This window comes from Chinchilla lanigera, unplaced genomic scaffold, assembly GCF_000276665.1.
Source record: "Chinchilla lanigera isolate Chin_1 unplaced genomic scaffold, ChiLan1.0 scaffold00085, whole genome shotgun sequence".
Taxonomy (NCBI): Eukaryota; Metazoa; Chordata; class Mammalia; order Rodentia; family Chinchillidae; genus Chinchilla; species Chinchilla lanigera.
Genome location: NW_004955486.1, coordinates 8,705,716 through 8,722,970, shown reverse-complemented (window position 1 = coordinate 8,722,970; position 17,255 = coordinate 8,705,716). Strand labels below are relative to the sequence as shown.

Below are 17,255 nucleotides of genomic sequence, written 5' to 3'. Positions count from 1 at the left end.
GACAGGGACAGTGCACCGTGGCCTCCCATGGCCTTCTCCCCTCCCTCTCTCCTCAGCCTCCCTGGCTGCCTCCTCTTCCAGAGTTGCCTGGATTTGCCCTGTACCCAGCCCCCAGCACATTGGCCCCAGGCCAGGCCAGAGCAGGGATCTCAACCTGTGAGCCTGGCGGCTCTTCCAAGTGGGGGGTCTGGGCCCCACTGACCTCTCTCTCCTGCTGTGCCTGTGGGCCCAGAGGCTCTGCAGGGTGCTGCTCTCTGCTGCTGCGGTCCGTCTGTCTGTCCGTCCGTCCGTCAGTCTTTCGTGTCCGCCTGTCTACAAGGGCCACGGGCCCCCTCCCTGGCCTCTGGGACCTCTCACCGGCCTTCACTCTGTTTCTTTGGTCTTTCAGTGGGCTTCTGTATGTCCAAAGTCTACTTTTAGAAGCGCGGCCTTGTTAGGAATCTCGAAGGTACCCGGGGCGCCATGGGCCTGTGCAGCCCGCGCCCCTGCATGCCAGGTCGCACTCATTAGCATCTGTGACTCCTGGTAGCATTTTGGAGACTGTCAGTTCATTTGACATGGGCCATGACGTGGTTCCGGGTGCCCTGGGCCATCCTCAGCCAGAGTGGCATTTATGAGGCAGATCCAGGATTCAGCTGAAGCCGCTGCCTCCTCCCCACTGTCCTGTGTCCCCCTCTCCTCCTTGCCCTCGGGCATCGCTTCTGTCCCTCCCCCTCCTCCCTCCCCTCCGTATCCCCCATGCTGTCATTTCTCAGCCCACTTCCATTCTCTCCTGTCGCCAGTGCCTGGGGTGGGGGCACCATGGGGCCTGGCACTCCAAGCCTGAATCCTGGATCTCCTTCTGAATGGCGTTCCAGCCCACGTTGACCAAATTGCATTGGATTTGGGATCTTGAATCAGGACACTGATTCAAGTGCTGGCCACGTTAGTGCCTCGCCAGAAGGGTCCCCATCTGCCAGGCCCTGGCCTGCTCTGTACCAAGTGCGGCCCGTCCGTCCTGGGGAGCGGTGGGTGCTGCAGGGCCTTCATGGGGTGCAGGGGTGTCTGGCATGTGGCGACCCCTGCTCTGTACTCGGGAGCTGCAGCTGCCCCGTGCTCTCCAGCAGGGACCCCGGTGGGGACTGCAGGGGAGGCCTGTGCAGGGACCTCTGGCCCAGCTGGACAGGAAGCAGCTGTAGCCTGGCAGGCTGGGAGCCTGAGTGCAGCTAGGCAGTGGTCCAGCACCGAGCCAGCTGGGGCTGCAGGCTCACTCAGGCTGAGAGTAGGGCTGGGCTGGAGGAGGCTGCAGAGTTCAGAAAGGCTCCTGGAGCAGTGTCCCTGTGGGGGCACCAGGGGCAGCCAGGGCAGCCAGGGCAGGGCGGGGCAAGCAGGCCGCAGGTGCACCCAGCTGTGCTTGCTTCCGTGACTGCCGCTGCTGAGGGCTTGGGGATGTGACCCACAGCGGCCACAGCGCCCTGCTTCTCTCTAGTCCAAGAGCGGAGCCAGGTGTGGTGGCCAGGGCCAGGGCTGAGGTCTGTCCTTGAGAGAGCCACAGAAGGGTGGCTCCTGCCTTTACTTGCGTTCAGAAGGGCAGATTGTTAGTCTGAGACGGGTCCTGCCATCCCCAGTGGGGCTGCTGGGAGAACCCCTGTGGCTGGCGTCCTGCACACTCCCTGGCTGCCAGTCCAGTGGTGCCTGGCCTGTTCCACCAATGTGCCCCGTGGGGCCCTCTGGGAGCAGGTCCTCGGGCTGCAGCCACAGCTGGGCTATGTGTCCCTGGCACCAGCTATGTGGGCTCCTTCTTTTGCAGGCCAAGCAGGCTCTGGGCCTAAAAGGTCTCTTCCTCCGAGGGGCAAAGCCAGGCTCCCTGGACAGTCATGCTGCTGGGCAGCCCCTGCCCCGGCCCTCCGTTAGCCAGCGGCTCCTGCGGCGCACGGCCAGCGCCCCGACCAAGAGCCAGAAGCCGGGCCGCAAGGGCTTCACGGAGCTGGCACTGGGCACACGGGACGTGGGCTCTGAGGGGGCAGCAGACGACGTGGTGCCCCCCAGCCCTGGCCCCCCTGCAGAGACCCCGGCCCACAATGGCCTGGGCAGCAGCAACTCCCGAGGTAAGGCACCGGCAGCCGTGGCGGCGGCAGCAGTGGCTGCTGAGCCCAGGAGCGCTGCACAGGTGCGGCCTCTGCGTGGCCCCGAGGGCTCTGGGCCTGCCGGGATGGCCTCCACGTGCATGAAGTGCGTGGTCGGCTCCTGCACCGGTGTGGACGCGGAGGGCCTGTGGCGGGAGCAGCCGCCCAGCCCAGGGCCTTCAGGCAGGCTCACGGCCATCAGCCAACAGCCCCAGGCCTGGGTGGACACACCGCGGAGCCCCTGTGGCCTGGGCCCTCGAGCCACCCCGGGGAGAAGCCAAGAGGCCTCTAAGGGGCCTGGGGCCCAGCGGCAGGGCCCAGGCGGCAGCGGCTCTGTGTCCTCGGACTCCAGCAGCCCAGGCAGCCCAGGCAGCTCCCAAGTGGTCCCCTGCCCGCCTGAGGGTGCCCACAGGCAGCTGGGGGCCCTGCAGGGAGAGATGAATGCCTTGTTTGCTCAAAAGCTGGAGGAGATGAGGAGTAGTTCCCCCATGTTCTCCACGGGTAAGGCCAGCCGTTCCTCTGCGCCGTGCCCTCCACCTGCCCCGGCATGCCTGGGCCTCGTGTCTCCTGCTGTGCTCGTGTCTCTGCTTCAGTGTGCTCTTCAGCCTTGTCTGCCCTGGCTCCTGCCCCTCTGCACAAGAGGCCCTGGCACTCTGCGGGTGGCACCCCTTGTCCAGCCAGGCCTCTGCCAGTCCAGGGCTCCCCCTGCTGGGAAGTCTGCCAAAAGGCAGTGGTGTAGCCATAGGGCGCCCCCAGATGTCCTGCAGCCTGGGCTGGTGCTCCGGCCGGGATGCTGGGCCTGAGTTTGCAAAGGGCTGGGACTGCTTCCCTTACTCCCGGGGCCCATGACTTGGCAGCACCAGGAGACTCCAGCCAATCCTGGCGGACAGCGGGTGGAGGGTACAGCTGGGGTGCCAGACCCTAGCCTGGGTGGGAGGGACATGTGCCGAGCCCCTCACTCTGCTCTGCACCCCTGTCCGCCTTGCTGTCCGTCTACCCCTTGCCTAGCCCCACCCTGCTGACCTTTTTCTCTTTCTGTCCCTGCACCCTGGCTGCCTCATAGTTAGGGACTGAGAGCCGCGTGTGCCAGGTAATGGCCCGGCCCCCATGTGCCCGCGTTGCCCCAGGCCCCACAGACCTCGCATGTGGGCACAGGGCCTGGGCACCTTGCCCGTTCACAGCCCAGCCCCAATGGCAGCAGGGAGGGGGGCACATCGAGTGTGCCATGCTATCTGTGTGCAGATGGACAGGCCTGGCTGCTGAAGGTCCTGGGGAGCCCTTAGACCCGTGGCACAGGGGGCTGCAGGGTCCATCTTTGACCTGGCTCAACTTTCCCCTCCTCTCATCTCCCTCTGTCTCCCAACTTCCCTCTGTCTGTCTCCCACTTCTCTCTCCCTACAGACGCCCGCCCCTTCTCTACACAGCGGTCCGTCTCCCCCTTGTGCAGCCTGGAGCCCATCGCGGAGGAGCCAGCCCTGGGCCCTGGTGCCCCTGCCCAGGCAGCCACCCCCACCAGCCCTCCCAGGGGCCAGCCCCAGTCCTTTGTGGGGCCTGCAGCCAAAGTGGCCAGTCCTGCACGGACAGCTCGGGAACCTCCTGGCCCCGTCCAGCTCAGGACTGGGGGCCAAGGGGACAATGAAAAGGCTCCCAGAAAGCTGCTCAGCGGTGCGGGGCCTGGTGAGGCACGCGAGGGGGCCACTGGCAGCCAGCCAGACAGCAGGAGTCAGCCACGAGCCCTGGGCCTTCTGCCTGTGGTCAGAAGGGCCAAGAGTGAGGGCCAGGTGCTCTTGGAACCCTTAGGCGCATGGCGGCCGCTGGCTGGGCCCTCCCCCACCCCTGCCATCTACTCGGACGCCACAGGCAGCGACCGGATATGGCAGAGGCTGGAGCCAGGCAGCCACCGAGACAGTGTGTCCTCGTCTTCCAGCATGTCCTCCAGCGACACTGTCATAGATCTCTCCTTAACGAGCCTGGGCCTGGGCCGCAGCCGCGAGAGCCTGGCTGCGACCCCCCTGGGCCGCCTGCCCCTGAGGCCTGGTTCGGCCTCTACCATCCGCCCGGACCTGCCTCCTGTGACCAAGAGCAAGTCGAATCCCAACCTGCGGGCTGCGAGCCAGCTGCCTCCCATGCCTGACGCGCTGCGGCCCCGGCCTCTGGCCCCACGCCTGCCTGGCCCACGTCCCCGGCCCTCCTGGAGGGGCCTCGCCCTGGTGGGCCTGCAGGACTGCCCGGTGGCTGCCAAGTCCAAGAGCCTGGGGGACCTGACAGCTGATGACTTCACCCCCAGCTTTGAGGGCAGCTCCCACAGCCTGGGCCGGAGCCTGGGCCCCCCAGGCAGGGTGCAGCGGGACGCCCTGACAGAGCAGCTGCGGTGGCTCACTGGCTTCCAGCAGGATGGGGACATCATGTCGCCCACCAGCCTGGGCCCAGCTGGGGATGGGGCAGCCGGGGCCCCCGGCTTCCTGCGGCGCTCCTCCTCCCGCAGCCAGAGCCGTGTGCGTGCTATTGCCAGCCGGGCCCGCCAGGCTCAGGAGCGGCAGCAGCGGCTGCGGGGCCTGGACCCACGGACACCCCCAGAGGAGGAGCGGGGCACCCCCGAGGGCGCCTGCTCCGTGGGCCATGAGGGCTGTGTCGATGCCACAGGCCTCCCCAAGGGTGCCCTGGAGCAGGTGGCTGGTGCCGCCGACAGCTTGCTCCTGCTGAGGCTCTGAGTCCGTGAACAGTGCTGCCGGTGTCCTGGGACCCAGCCCACAGCCCGGAGAGCGAGCTAGGCTACATCCAGCCCAGGCTGCCCCTGCTCCGGCCCTGCAGAAGCCCAGGATGTGTACAGAGAGTGCGGAAGTTTAAGACAGAACTCAGCATCCAAGTGCTGCCCCGCCCTCCCATCCTCCCTGGTGTCCAGTCCTTGGGTGCATGTGGCGAGCCTGTCCCCAGGGTCCCTCCGCGCCCAGAGCTGCTCCATCCCCCCACCCAACTGTACCTCACGCCCTGTGGATGGTCGTCCCCGTAGGGGCGTTCTGAAGACTACACTCCTGGATACAGCTCCAATAAATGAGTTCATACCTGCTCCCTCGTCCTTCCAGGCCGCTCTCAAGGCAGTCCCAGCAAAGGCCCAGCGGCCAGCTCCTCAGGGGCAGGCCTGGCTCTGCTCTGGGAAGGCTGGGGGCTGGCTGGGTGGGAAGGGTGCACTGGGCAGGGAGGCTGTGCAGGCTGGGATTGTCCTCTGCCCACCCCAGGGCTCAGGACAGCTGGGGAGCGCCCCAATATGTGCACAGCCTCAGCCCCCCAGCTGCAAGAATCTGACAGCCTGCTGCTGACCAGGGCCAAGGCAGGAAAAGCATTCTCTCTGGGGACACGGCCCCTGGCCCAGTGTAGGTTGGCACAGGCCTCTCGAGGGCAGCCGTGGGCAGCCACAGGGAATGGTGTCACCCAGCCCACACTTGGCTGGGCTGGAGCGGGGTCCTCTGCGAGAGCTTCCCACCTCCTGGAGCCCGGGGCAGATGTTCGCGGTGGGGTGGGCTGCTGCCCAGCCACCTGGGGGTGGTGACACGACTATGCGTGCAGTAGCTCTTCCTGAACCACTGAGAGAAGGCAGGAGAGCAGAGGCTACGGTGGTCTGGAGGACACAAACAGCACATGGCTCCCATACCAGTGGTAGAGGCACATGCTAGGGTGTTCACAGGCCCGAGCCCACTGCCCTTGTCTTGGCTGTCTCTGCCCCCTGGACCTCTGTTCTTCCCCACACCAGCCTCTCAGGCCCAGGGGGGCCTGTGGACACCTAAGAGCCGCCATGAGGCCCGGCCTGCAGCCCACACGAGCCAGGCAGGGAGGTTCTGCAGTGGGACTGTCTCCCTGGGTGGATGGACTCCAAGGCCCAGCCCCGATCTGGGCTGCAGGTATCAGAGCTCAGGAGGCCATGCGGAGCCCAAGGGCTTCCTATCAGCACGGGCCCAGGAGCCCTGGATGCTGACCCAATGACAGAAACTGTGGCCTGGTGACTCAAGGCTCCGGCCAGGTGGGAAGCAGGGGGCTCTGCCCTGCGGCCACAAGAGGGGAGCAACCTCAAGACAATTCAGGCTGCCACTGGGACTGTCTGGTGTGGCACCTGCTGCTCCCTGGTAGCCAACATGGGAGGGGGTGGGGTCCAACATGGCACTGGATACCAGGAAGCAGACGCTAGTCCCGGGCAGAAGGGGTTGGATGAGGCTGGAAGACACCTGGCTGGTCTCTGCTGCAGCCTGGGTCAGGCTGCAGGTCATCTGAGCAGCTCTGCACTGGGGGCATGGTGGGAAGTGAGGGGTGGCAAAGGAGCAGTTGCTGCCACAGAGGCAGAGCCCAGCTGCCTCACTTTGCTTGCCAGCCCCGTGGTTCTCAGAATGGGCAGCTCCCGGCACTCTGTGTGCACACGTAGCTGGCCTCCATGCTGCTCCTGGTGGGTACTGATTTGGGTGGCCAAACATGACCTCAGGTCCACTCCGGACAGGGGGCTGGACTGTAGGACCTTGCAGCACTCGAGGCTGGACTCAAGGCCACAGCAGCAAAACCCATACTGCAGCTCCGAGCTGGTGTCAGCTCCAAGTACCCTCGAGGGCCATCGATGTCATCTCAGGCTCTTCTCTGCGGCTCTTGAGCCAGGAGTGCTGCTCAGCACTTTGCCTTCCCCAGAGCACTGGGGACAGGGGGCGGGGCACACAGCAAGGCAGCACGGAGGCAGGCCAGCTTGCCTGCTGGGGGCAGGAGGAAGGCAGGGACTCAGGAGCAGGCTTGGGGTCAGCAGGACAGGGCCAGGCCCCGTGGCCACTAGCACCGGACCCTGCAGCCCCAGGCACGAGCTCCCTCAGACTTTGGTGTATGTACTTATATATTTTTATATATATATATATATATATATGTGTATATATATATATATGTGATGTGTGTGTATAAAAGATTATTTAACAGTTAAATACATTCCAACACAAGTGTCTCACAAGACAGCTCTGTGCAGTGGCCCGGCACGCATGCCGTCAGTCACCAGCTTGGTGGAAACGGTCCGAGTGAACGCAGGCTCCTCCCCGAGGAATAACACAGTCCTGGCAGGGACAGCGACGGCTGACGGTGGCCTCACTCGGCCGGAACCTCATACTTGAAGATGACACTGAAGAGTGGGCCACCCAGCCGCTCGGCCAGCCAGGCGTTCTTGAGCACGGCCAGCTTGAGGCTCTCGCAGCGCAGCGCCGCATCGTAGTTGGTGTGCACAGCCCGGCCCATGCCCTCGATGACCACCAGGTCAGCGCCGCGCTCCCGCACCAGCACGGCCAGCCCCTTGTCCAGGCGGCTTTGGGAAGGAAGATGGCTGAGGTTGGGCGGAGACCGCAGGACACCGGGGACCCCAAGCACCTGCGTCTAGCCTGCCGTAGCTACTTCCTCCCACTGGGCCACCTTCTGCCCACAGGTCCCAGGGAAAGGCAGCAGCCCAGGTCCAAAGTTGGGCTGGAGGGTGGGGGATGGACGGGGACAGACTGGGTTACCTGAGGTCAAGGCATGGGGAGCTGGAACCCGTCTGCACCAGCAGCAGCCTCTCTTCTTGGAGTGCGGAGCTGTGGGACACGCGGTGGTCAGTGTCCTGCGAGGAGGCACTCCAGGGACCTGACTTCTCCAACTCCCAGGACCCATCAGACTGTCCCCCCCAGCACCTACTGGACGATGGGGTCCATGGCTGCGATGCGCTCGGCCACGATGAGAGACTCGCTGTACGTCACGTCGTTCAGGGCGGGGCCCGAGTTGCATGCCAGGATGACCTGCAGGGGAGGCCCCGGCTTAATCCCTCGCCACTGCACTGGCCTGGGCAACCCTGGCAGGCCCCCTTGGGCCCCAGAGCAGCGTCGAGGCTGGGGCCTGTAGTGAATACCTTACCGGGGGCGGGGGTCAGCCAGGCTGCAGCGGAGGGCCCCTGGGCCGCTCCTGGCCATGCCCACACCTACCTGCTGCCAGAAGCCTGCAGCAGCACCAGCCCACCCAGAGTGGAGGAGCCCGGGGAAGGGTCCCCCACATGGCCCCCGCACTCACCTCCGTCCCTCTAAGGAGTAGCTCCCTGACAAAGGGGAAGACTCCCAAAATGAGGTCTATTCCACTGTTATCTGCGAAAATTAAGGCACATTTATGAGGGGGCCCCTGTAAGACAAAACCAGGACGTTCAGTTGCGAACAGTGCATCCAAGTGCTGCAGACCCCGCCACCCCCATGCCCCCCACAGGGGCTGGCCAGGGCCTCGGGGTCCCAGGGCGCGGCAGGCACTGGGACAAGGTGGCCTGTGGGAGCCTGGACCTGCTCCTTCCAAAGGGCGCCCCAACGACTTGTGCACTGAGGCCAGCTGGGCTGCTGAGTGGCCACTACAGAAGGGCAGGCAGGGCACAGGGATGGCGGACATATGCTCTTGGCCGGGGCACTGAGACTCCTGTGTGCATCGCCTGCTTCCAGGGCAGCTCCTCACCCACCCCCCAGTGGCCTGAAGCACCCCCAGAACCAGCGCCTCCCACCCCCACCCGCCTGTGCTCTGTCCCTCCTGGGCGGGGGCGGGCACCTCTATGTACCTTTAATCTCTGAAGCCACTTGCTGTAGGAGTCCACCAGCCAGGGGCGCTCTGTGTGGAGAGGGGTAGTAATGAGGCACATGAGGGGAGAAGCCTTTGCTGCTTGTGTCTTGGGGCGGGTCCCCCCCCTCCAGGCCTTAAAGGCAGTACTTGTACCTAGTACTTGCACCCCGGCCTGCCACCCCTCTTTCCCATGGGCGATATCCCCCACACACATGGCCTTGTGCCAGATGCTAAGGGCCCTGGGGTGCCCTACCTTGCAGCTTCTTCTTCGCCTCTTCAAACCCAAACTGGGGGTCAGATTCAAGGACGCTGCATGGAGGAGGAAAAAAGGTCAGGTGGACATGTGAGGTCTCCCCAGCCGGCAGATGTGCTGCTCCTGACTTGTAGCCACCACAGGCCACTAGCCCGCTGAGCAGTGCCACGGAAGCCGCAGCAGGCTTCTCAGGCCAAGCAACAGGTCTGAGTGACTGGGTAGGTCCAGGCCCTACCAGGCCTACCAGGCAGCCACAGGGATGCGTACCACATCCCGTGGGAAGGACTCCCTGTAACTCCCGGAACATGCACATGGCCTGCTTGCCAGGGGGATGGCTCTGAAGGGTGCAGCAGGGACACAGCCAACCCTTCGCGTATCTGTGTGCAGATGTCAACCAGGGGCCCAAGAGGGACGAGGAGGCCCTGCCCAACTGCCTGTGCGTGGGAAGCCCTGCCGGTATGATGGGGAATGGGCGTCTCTCTCTAGCCCTGGGCGGAAGGAGGGGACTGGCCAGCCCAAGGCCCACTCATTAAGGTAAACTGCTGTGGACAGCGTTTACTCTGGTCACCCCCAGATCAGAAGCCCAGGAGAGGGCTCCAGATGGACCTGAGAGAGCATGCACTCCTCATGTCAGAGTGGGCCAACTGCCCAGTGCCCTTCCCCTCCCCGGAGCCCTAGCCACGTAAACACGGTGTAAACAACGTGTCATCTCAGACTGGATCTGCAACCCCAGGCCCCCAAGGTGCCTATGCTCAGGGAAGGGCGGCCTGGGGTCAGGACGGGGACATCTGAGCTACAGAAGGAACCCATTCTGAGCACCTGTGTGAGCACAGCAAGAGCCAGGCCAGGTGTGGCTGTGATACCTACTCAGACACAGCCTTGGCCCCCCAGTCGAAGACATTGCCCGCCAACAGCCCCTTCGCCAGGGCCAGCTGCCTCTCCTCCCAGCCCAGCGCGTCCAGGGCCTGGACCACACACTGGAAGCACTTGAGCGCAATGCCGTTTTCCTTCTGCTTTACCTGTGGAGACCCAGGACGACAGTGAGTGGAGACGCCCATGCTGCCCTGGAACAGCCCTTACGCTCCACACGGGTGGGCTGAGGGCAGAGGCCCGCTGGGGACACAGAGCCCACTGAGGGGTAGGGATGCTCAATGCAGCACTGAGCTTCAAAATGTAGCCTGACTGTCTGGGCTGCCCCAGGTTGAATGTGCCTGTCCTGGGCAGTGCTACACGGCAGTGCTTCAAGGGCGGCCTCCTACAGGCACAGAGCAGAGTCTGGACAGGGACAAGGATAGAGGACACAACCCTCCCAGGTGGCTCTGCCCACACCCCAAGGCCCTGGGCACCCAGATGCAGCCAAGTGGGTGGGTGGCGCTGAGGTGAGGCGCAGGCCCTCAGCTGGGTCAGATGGGCAGGGCTGCAAGGCTGACGCCAAGAGGCCACCTCTGGCTTGATGCTAACCTCAGGTCACATGGCCCAGACACCAGAAAGATGGACAGAGGCCCTGGTGTGCTCAGCTTCCAGAAAAGGGCTGGGGGTACGTGTGTGTGCACACCCACGTATGCACACACATGAAACGTGAGGGTCTGAAGCTCCCCCATGCTGATGCCTCTGAAAGGCACTGGGCCTCTCGGGGTGCATGCCCCCCCATGCCACCAAGCCCACTGGCACGGAGGCACTGATGCGGGCCTGCTCGCAAACCTTCAGGCCTGGCAGGAGAGGACACTGCTCAATGCCCTGCTTCCACCCAGCCACCCACCATCAGGGCGAGTGGACTCACCTTGGAGTAGGGGTCTGGGAAGCTGAACTCGTTCAAACAGTGCTCCCGCGTGTCCAGCAGACTGCGCACGGTCAGCGTCCCGTAAGCGCTGGGGGCCAAGCGCAGGCAAACGGCTGAGCAGGGCAGAGCCCGGGAGACCCACCCGTGCCGAAGAGGGGGCACCCGGGTCACGGGCTCCACACCAACAGCATGGCGCTGGCCCCGCGTGCAGGGAGGTGGGCACAGGCGTGGGTACTCACAAGGGCTGGTGCCGCAGGGTCTGCAGCTTGCTCCAATACTTCTGCCGGAACTTCCTGGCCCTCTCAGCTGCATCTGCCGACTCAGGTTGGCTGGCCACGGCGCGCTTCACCACCTGCCCACAGCAGGGCGGTGGGAGTGGTGCCTGCCCTACCCCCGCAAGCTCCCCACCAACAGCAGGCTGAGGTGGGCACAGGTCCAGGCCAGGTCTGCTGCCTCCCACAGGAGAGCTGCAGGCCTCAGGCACTGATGGTGATGAGGGCTCCCCAACCATTCCTCCTGCCACCAAGGGACAGGACAGGGTGGTGTCCCACAGTGCACCATGGCCCGAGCGCAGAGTCCAGCCCTGCTGCCCTGGGATGGTCACCAGGCCTGGCCTGGCCTCAGAAAAGGGGAGAAAGCACAAGCCCCAGTGGGACCTCCAGAACTAACTCACAGGATGGGGGAGGGGCTGTGCTACGCCCTCAAGACACTTAGGGGCCCAAAGCGCCACATGTGAGTCCATGCAGTATACAAGGCAACAAAGGCATGCATGTCCTAACCAAAACTGCCCAGTACCCATCCACACCCCCTGACCCACCATGCACCTGGAAGCAGGTTTTGGCACCCTTTCTGCCTCCCAAACAGACCAGCCACTTGCCCTCTGCCTCCCTTCTGCCATGGGCCTCCTCTGTCTCCAGCCCTCCCGTACCCCATCCAGGGCCTCCTCGAAGCAGGTGAGCCAGTACTTCCGGGCTAGGGCATCGTCAGTGAGGTCCACCGTGTCGGGTACGTAGGAGGATGGGTCCAGGAGGAGGGGCAGGTTGACCAGGGGCCTCTCCAGCCGGTCCATCTCCAGCAGGTCAAACTGAGAGGACAAGCAGAGGCTGGGCTTCCAGCATGAGTACAAGGCTCCCACGGGTGTGCTCTGGGGAAGCCCCAGTCCCTCCATGGTTTGTGGGGCAGACACGCCCCCACCCCAGACTGCCCTAAGTTGGTGTTCAGGCCGCCCGAGGAGTCATGCCCAGGCTCAGCAGCACGTCAGCTCAGGGGTTTCCTGTCAGCTCCCACCCCAGCCTCCCGTGACCTCCCAGGCTGTCCTGGTACTAGCCTTAGACCCTTGAGGTCCAGGTCCCCTGGCCCCTTTTCTGCTGCCCAAGGTTCCTCCTCTAAGTGCCCATGCCAGTCTGTCCTTTTGTCTCAGCCCTGCCAGTCCCACAAAGGCCACTCTGCTCAATTCTCACTGGGTCCCAGCCCCACACACACCCAGACAGAACCCGCCACTGGCGCCAACAACACAAGTGCCCCTGGCAGGAGGAGCTGGGGCGTGCACACGGCAGCCGAGGCCCTCTCTGTGCGGAGTGTACTGGGATAAATGGGGGACCTGGTGCAGCTGCACGACCCCACCGCATCTCCTGCCCCAGTGAATGCCTGCATGGCACATGCCTGCACATGGGCACGCTCTGCTTGGGCACCTCGGCCTGCGGGGAGCGGAGGAGCAGCCACACTCTGGTCGGAGCCCTTGGCCTCCTTGACCGAAGTGCTCTGCGCAGGGCTGGACCGCAGCCAGAGAACGGCCCTTGCACCTGCCTTCTACCCTCAGGTGAGGTCAAAAGCCAGTTTGCTATGAAAGGCACAACACAGAGAACAAGCAGATGGCACAGGCCTAGGCCCACGACTCACTGTGCCACTCCGCGCCCGCTGGGTGGGGCACAGCTCGGGTGACGCGCTCATCAACCCAGAGCTGCCGGCGTAGTTCTCGCCCCAGCTGTACTGGTTTGGATCTGGAAAGGCAAGACACCAGCCACCATGTTAGCCTTGCTTTGGTTCAAAAAAGGAAAGTGGGGGAGGAAAATGGATAGAATCACTTGTCTACCTGAATGCTAAAGATACATGTCCCAGCACCACCCCTAGGCCTCAGGCTCCCCAGCCCACCCAGCCCTGCAGCACGGCCACCATGGGGGGACGGGGGCAGGGCGCGAGACGCTACTCACTGTCATGCTCGGCTCCTTTTAAGAATGCCCCGATGGCCCCCAGGTAGCCTTCGTGTCTCAGGAACAGTGCCTGCACTTCTCCCTGCCCCACCCGGCCCATGGGAAGCTGGTCAGCATCACAGTCAGTACCGCTCTCCCCAACTGTGCCACAGGAGCCATCCACACTCATGTCAGTGGACTGTGCCCAAGCGCAGGGACCACTTGCTGTCTGAGGGACCTGGGGGTGCTGGTACCAGGCACCGGCGTCTGCTGTGTTCACACCCTAACCGCCTGGCTGTTTGGGCACTTCTGACAGCACCTGGCACAGCCCATACCTGGCATGCCAGTCTGCAGCCACTGGGCAGGCTCCATATCCCTCAGGCCTGCATGATGCTCACTGGCAGCAAGGGACAGTGCCCCACCTGCCTGTCACTGGTCACATGTTCACATGCAACATGCAGGATGCCCACAATTAGCCAGCAGGGGAGGGCAGGTGAGGGCAAGACCCAGCAACTGGGCTCCAGGTTTCCTGACGTGTCCTCCCAGGGAGCCCAGGGAGGACTGAGGACCCTGATCCCAGGGTCAGCAGCCCAGCCCCAGCTCAACTCCCCGGGCACGGTGCTCAGGCCACGGCATTCAGCCAGCAGGCTGCTGCGTCTGTGGCACGGACAGGCCGTTAGTGACGGGATGGACAGGTCTGCAGAGAACACGAGCAGTGCTCACCTTGGAGAAGAAGTTAATGCTGTAGGTGATGGTGTGCATGGTCACAGGGTGGCCCCGGATGAAGAAGCCCCCAAAGTACACTCTGTCCAGGCGGTGGAGCTTGGCATAGAGGCAGGCGAGCTGCCCGATGTCGTTGCTGATCATGTGCAGCAGGCTCTTGGCCATATCTTCCTTGGAGAACTCTGGGAAACATGGGCAACACTGGTTGGGGGTGACCCCAGGGTGTGATGGGGGCGTTGCTAGGCGGGAGACTAGGGAGAGCAGAGGACTCTGAAAGGCATCTGGCCTGTGACTCAGTCCCGCAGGTAGATTTGTTTCCTACACTGTTTCCTCCAAAGCAAAGGTGGATGGGGTTTCCTTGCTGATGTGCTAAGGGCATAGAGCTGGTTTGCAGCAAGTGCAAGACAAGGCAGTAGGAGAGGCAGGGAGAGGTTCTAGTCAGTGGGCCATGCCCGGGATCACCATGAGTCCCCTCTGCCCCTGGGTGGGGGACAGGGCCCAGCGGGTACCTTTGTCAGCAGTGGCCGACTTCCCGAAGCTGCTGGCGATGAGGTTGCCACTCAGCCCCAGAGTCTGGTGGGCTCCGCCGTAGATGTCCTGTACCAGCATGTCCACATTGGCATGCTGGCCCTTTGAGGCCAGATGTAGCAGCTCATCGAACTTCTGCAGAGGCAGAGCAGTGGGTGGGGCTTCTGGCAGCTAAGGGGTCCCCACCCCACAGAACCAAGTTCCTAAAGGTAAGCAAGCTGGGCTGGACACAAACGCCCTCCCTTGTCACTGGGCCGGCGGGGGGCGGGGCGGGCAGGGCTAGTGAGGTGAGCTGGACATGGTGGGCTACCAGCCAGGCTATCCTGGCAGCTTGGGCCTCCACTCTGCAGAGAGTAAACCTCTCAGCTATGGGGCTCTGAGAAACAGTCAGAACAAAGGCCAGGAAGGAGTGCTCCGCAGCAACCTAGACACAGGTCCCCGCTCCCCTAGGGGTACCTTTGTCTTGGTGAGCAGTGCCCCGAGCCCCCAGAAGGTGCCGCCGCCAATGGAGCTGCCACCAATCCACTCGAACCTGTCCTCCGTCTCTACCTGGGGCAGAACCGGGCAGGAGCCTCAGCCACGGGGTCACCAGGGTGCATGGCCAGGGCTGCGCCTTGTCCCACCTTGCACCATTGAGGGACACACGCTCAGCTAGGGCAGCAGAGGCCTCATAGCAGCTGCTGATCACCTTCCATTGGCTGAAGGAAGCAGTCTCACCTTCACGATGGAGACGCCAGAGCCAACATTGACCAGGAGGTACGGGAAAATGTTGGCGTGATTGGTCTGGAATCGGAACTCAGGTTCGGTGTCTTTCTGATACACGAAGGCCTCATGTGGGATGTTCTTCAGCACAAAGTTGCACCCCTTTATCAGGCAGGTCATCACATCCTCCTTGTCCACTCTGGAAAGGAAGCGGCCCAGTTGCTCGGAGCAGTCCCAGCCCAGAGGGGACAAACCACGATGCCTTTGCTGCAAACGGAGCAAAGCAGTCCAGGTCCCTCCCACCCACGTCACACCCATAAATGCCACTGTGGCCTGCCTGCCTTCTCAGCCCCAGGCCCCTGCTTACTTCAGCTGTAGCTTCTCCTCAATGAGATCCTTGAACTTATAGGCTCCGCCACCTGTGGCCGGGATAACCTTGGTCTCAGTATTGACCAGGTGGTCTTTGATGAAGTCCAGGCAGGCCTCGATGTAGGTGTTCTCGAACTTAATGAAATGCAGACGAGCCGTGATCTCTTCTTGGACTGAGATCTCGTAGGGTGGCTCGTGGTCTTGCTCTGCATCCTGGAAAACCAGGTGGGAAGTCTGCACGGGTGGGAGGTAATGAGCCCGTGTGACCTTGAGCCCCCTGCCCCAGTGGCGCTGGCACTGATGTCAACAGGGCTGGGCGGAAGGGCAAGGGCAGCGTCCCTGCAAGGTTGAGGGGGAAACCGAGGGAGGACAGATAAGCTGCCGATACCCAACACTTCCAGCCGAGTGGATGTTTGCAAACAGCAGACGACAACATATGAAAAGTGACAGTGCCAAGTCCAAGGCCACAGGGGAGCGGCCGCCCACAGAGAGGCTCACCTTTCCAGAGTGGTCAAAGGACCTCACTTTGGCCACTTTGTGCTGCACTGTTGAATAGTAGGCCAGCTTGGTTAGTGATCCACCTACAGGGGAAGACACAAACCAAGCAAGACTCAGAACCGGACGAAGGAGACCTGGAGACCTGTCCTCCCAGGAGCTCTCTGGGGCCTTCAGTGCTTCTGCCATCGCCTCCTCTTTGAGGAGGGGAATCGCTGTGGACAGGACATTTGGTGCTGCCTGAACTTAAAATCCCTGCGGGCACAAAACAGAAGGGGAAAATGAACTATCAAACTGGAATTCGTTGCTCCTTAGAAATTCTACTCCCCATCAGATCTCTAGCCAACCCGAGAACAAGATTCCCCTGCCCACCTCAAGTCCTAAAGCAGAAAGGGAACCATCAGGTCTCTGCGTATATCTGGCTGCCACCAGTCGCTAGAGTAAACGCAGCTCAAGCTCTGATCCTGAGAGTGACCCAAAGAAATAAGGTGTTAGTAGGTCTCCATTAAAGGACACGCATAGTTGGCCATCTGTCCAGACGAGTAGGGCAGGCCGCACAAGGAGCATCTTCCCAGGTGCACAGGAGATGTGGGAGGTGCTCACCAACCAGCAGGGAGCAGGCAGCACTGGCTCCTGCCTTGGAGACACCCTGAGCCACCAGAGGTGGCCCTAGCCCCAGAATTATTAGTCTGAAAAGCCAGGCAGAGGCGCCACAGGCCAGTGTCTGCAGGAGCCCTGTGGCGCCCTGGAACGCTACACACAGCGGGGCACTGAGCTCCACGCCAGGGAGAAGCAGGCTCTGTTCACCAGACACTTCGGGGACAGCCACCGGGCGGTCTAGGAAAGGCTCTGTCAAGTACAAGTCCTGGCTGTCCTTCCAGACAGAGAAAGGGCACTTTTGAAGCTCTAGCTTTTGTGTTCACAGACTCAAAGGATCAGGATCAACAAATACAAGGAGAAACTCAAAGCCCAGCACTACACGATTGTGTTTCTACTGGTGCCGACAGCTGAGAGGCAAAATCTCCCACCTGACAGCAGCAAGGCTGAAGTTATTTTCAAATGGTTGCTTTATAGAAAACGAGGAAAGAACACGTGAGGGCGAACACTCAGGTTGGCGCACGGACTGGTAACACCCAAGTATCTGAAGGCTGACACTTTTGCATTCACCCACAATCAGCCGCCTTCTAGGATATTTACTGTGCCTGCCTTATTCCACAGCAACAGCCCCGCGGCCTTGCTTTGTCCATCTGAGGCCAGGCCCGCGCTTGGTTCAGTGGACGTTGTCATGGGTTTAATCTCATACCCTGGCCTGTGGTCCTAAGCCTCCTGATCCCTCCTCCCTGCCCGCCCCCCTCATCCAGCCCGGGCCTGAGTCTCATTAAAACGATTGCTCAGTTCACTTCTGTGAACAAACTGCTTTGTGAAAACAGACGGTGCAAAAGACGAAAGGGCTGCAAGGGACTCATCAGGTTACTGCTAGCAAATCCTCAGTCACAGAACCTGTATTCTTGGTGTTAGTTTTTTTTTTTTTTTTTTTT

The 17,255-nt window shown here is 62.5% G+C and overlaps 2 protein-coding genes across 7 annotated transcripts in view; one reads left to right on the top strand and one right to left on the bottom strand.

Moving 5' to 3' along the window:
* Plch2 (phospholipase C, eta 2) overlaps window positions 1-5,172 on the top strand; it is a 67,346-nt gene extending 62,174 nt beyond the window's left edge. For all 5 annotated transcript variants that reach the window (XM_013504172.1, XM_013504173.1, XM_013504170.1 and 2 more), the window contains 2 exons: window positions 1,790-2,087; window positions 3,507-5,172. In XM_013504172.1, coding sequence (XP_013359626.1) covers window positions 1,790-2,087; window positions 3,507-4,816 — 1,608 coding nt within the window. In that variant the 3' untranslated portion in view covers window positions 4,817-5,172. The remainder of the gene's footprint in view (window positions 1-1,789; window positions 2,088-3,506) is intronic.
* A 1,781-nt stretch (window positions 5,173-6,953) lies between these two features.
* The window catches only part of Pank4 (pantothenate kinase 4), a 12,782-nt gene continuing 2,480 nt past the window's right edge, over window positions 6,954-17,255 (bottom strand). For both annotated transcript variants that reach the window (XM_005404165.2, XM_005404166.2), the window contains exons 2-19: window positions 15,721-15,803; window positions 15,221-15,435; window positions 14,869-15,052; window positions 14,608-14,700; window positions 14,133-14,286; window positions 13,624-13,805; window positions 12,922-13,003; window positions 12,611-12,711; window positions 11,640-11,795; window positions 10,951-11,063; window positions 10,712-10,799; window positions 9,799-9,950; window positions 8,932-8,987; window positions 8,677-8,726; window positions 8,154-8,258; window positions 7,785-7,885; window positions 7,616-7,684; window positions 6,954-7,422 (exon numbers count right to left, since the gene is read on the bottom strand). In XM_005404165.2, coding sequence (XP_005404222.1) covers window positions 7,209-7,422; window positions 7,616-7,684; window positions 7,785-7,885; window positions 8,154-8,258; window positions 8,677-8,726; window positions 8,932-8,987; window positions 9,799-9,950; window positions 10,712-10,799; window positions 10,951-11,063; window positions 11,640-11,795; window positions 12,611-12,711; window positions 12,922-13,003; window positions 13,624-13,805; window positions 14,133-14,286; window positions 14,608-14,700; window positions 14,869-15,052; window positions 15,221-15,435; window positions 15,721-15,803 — 2,198 coding nt within the window. In that variant the 3' untranslated portion in view covers window positions 6,954-7,208. The remainder of the gene's footprint in view (window positions 7,423-7,615; window positions 7,685-7,784; window positions 7,886-8,153; window positions 8,259-8,676; window positions 8,727-8,931; window positions 8,988-9,798; window positions 9,951-10,711; window positions 10,800-10,950; window positions 11,064-11,639; window positions 11,796-12,610; window positions 12,712-12,921; window positions 13,004-13,623; window positions 13,806-14,132; window positions 14,287-14,607; window positions 14,701-14,868; window positions 15,053-15,220; window positions 15,436-15,720; window positions 15,804-17,255) is intronic.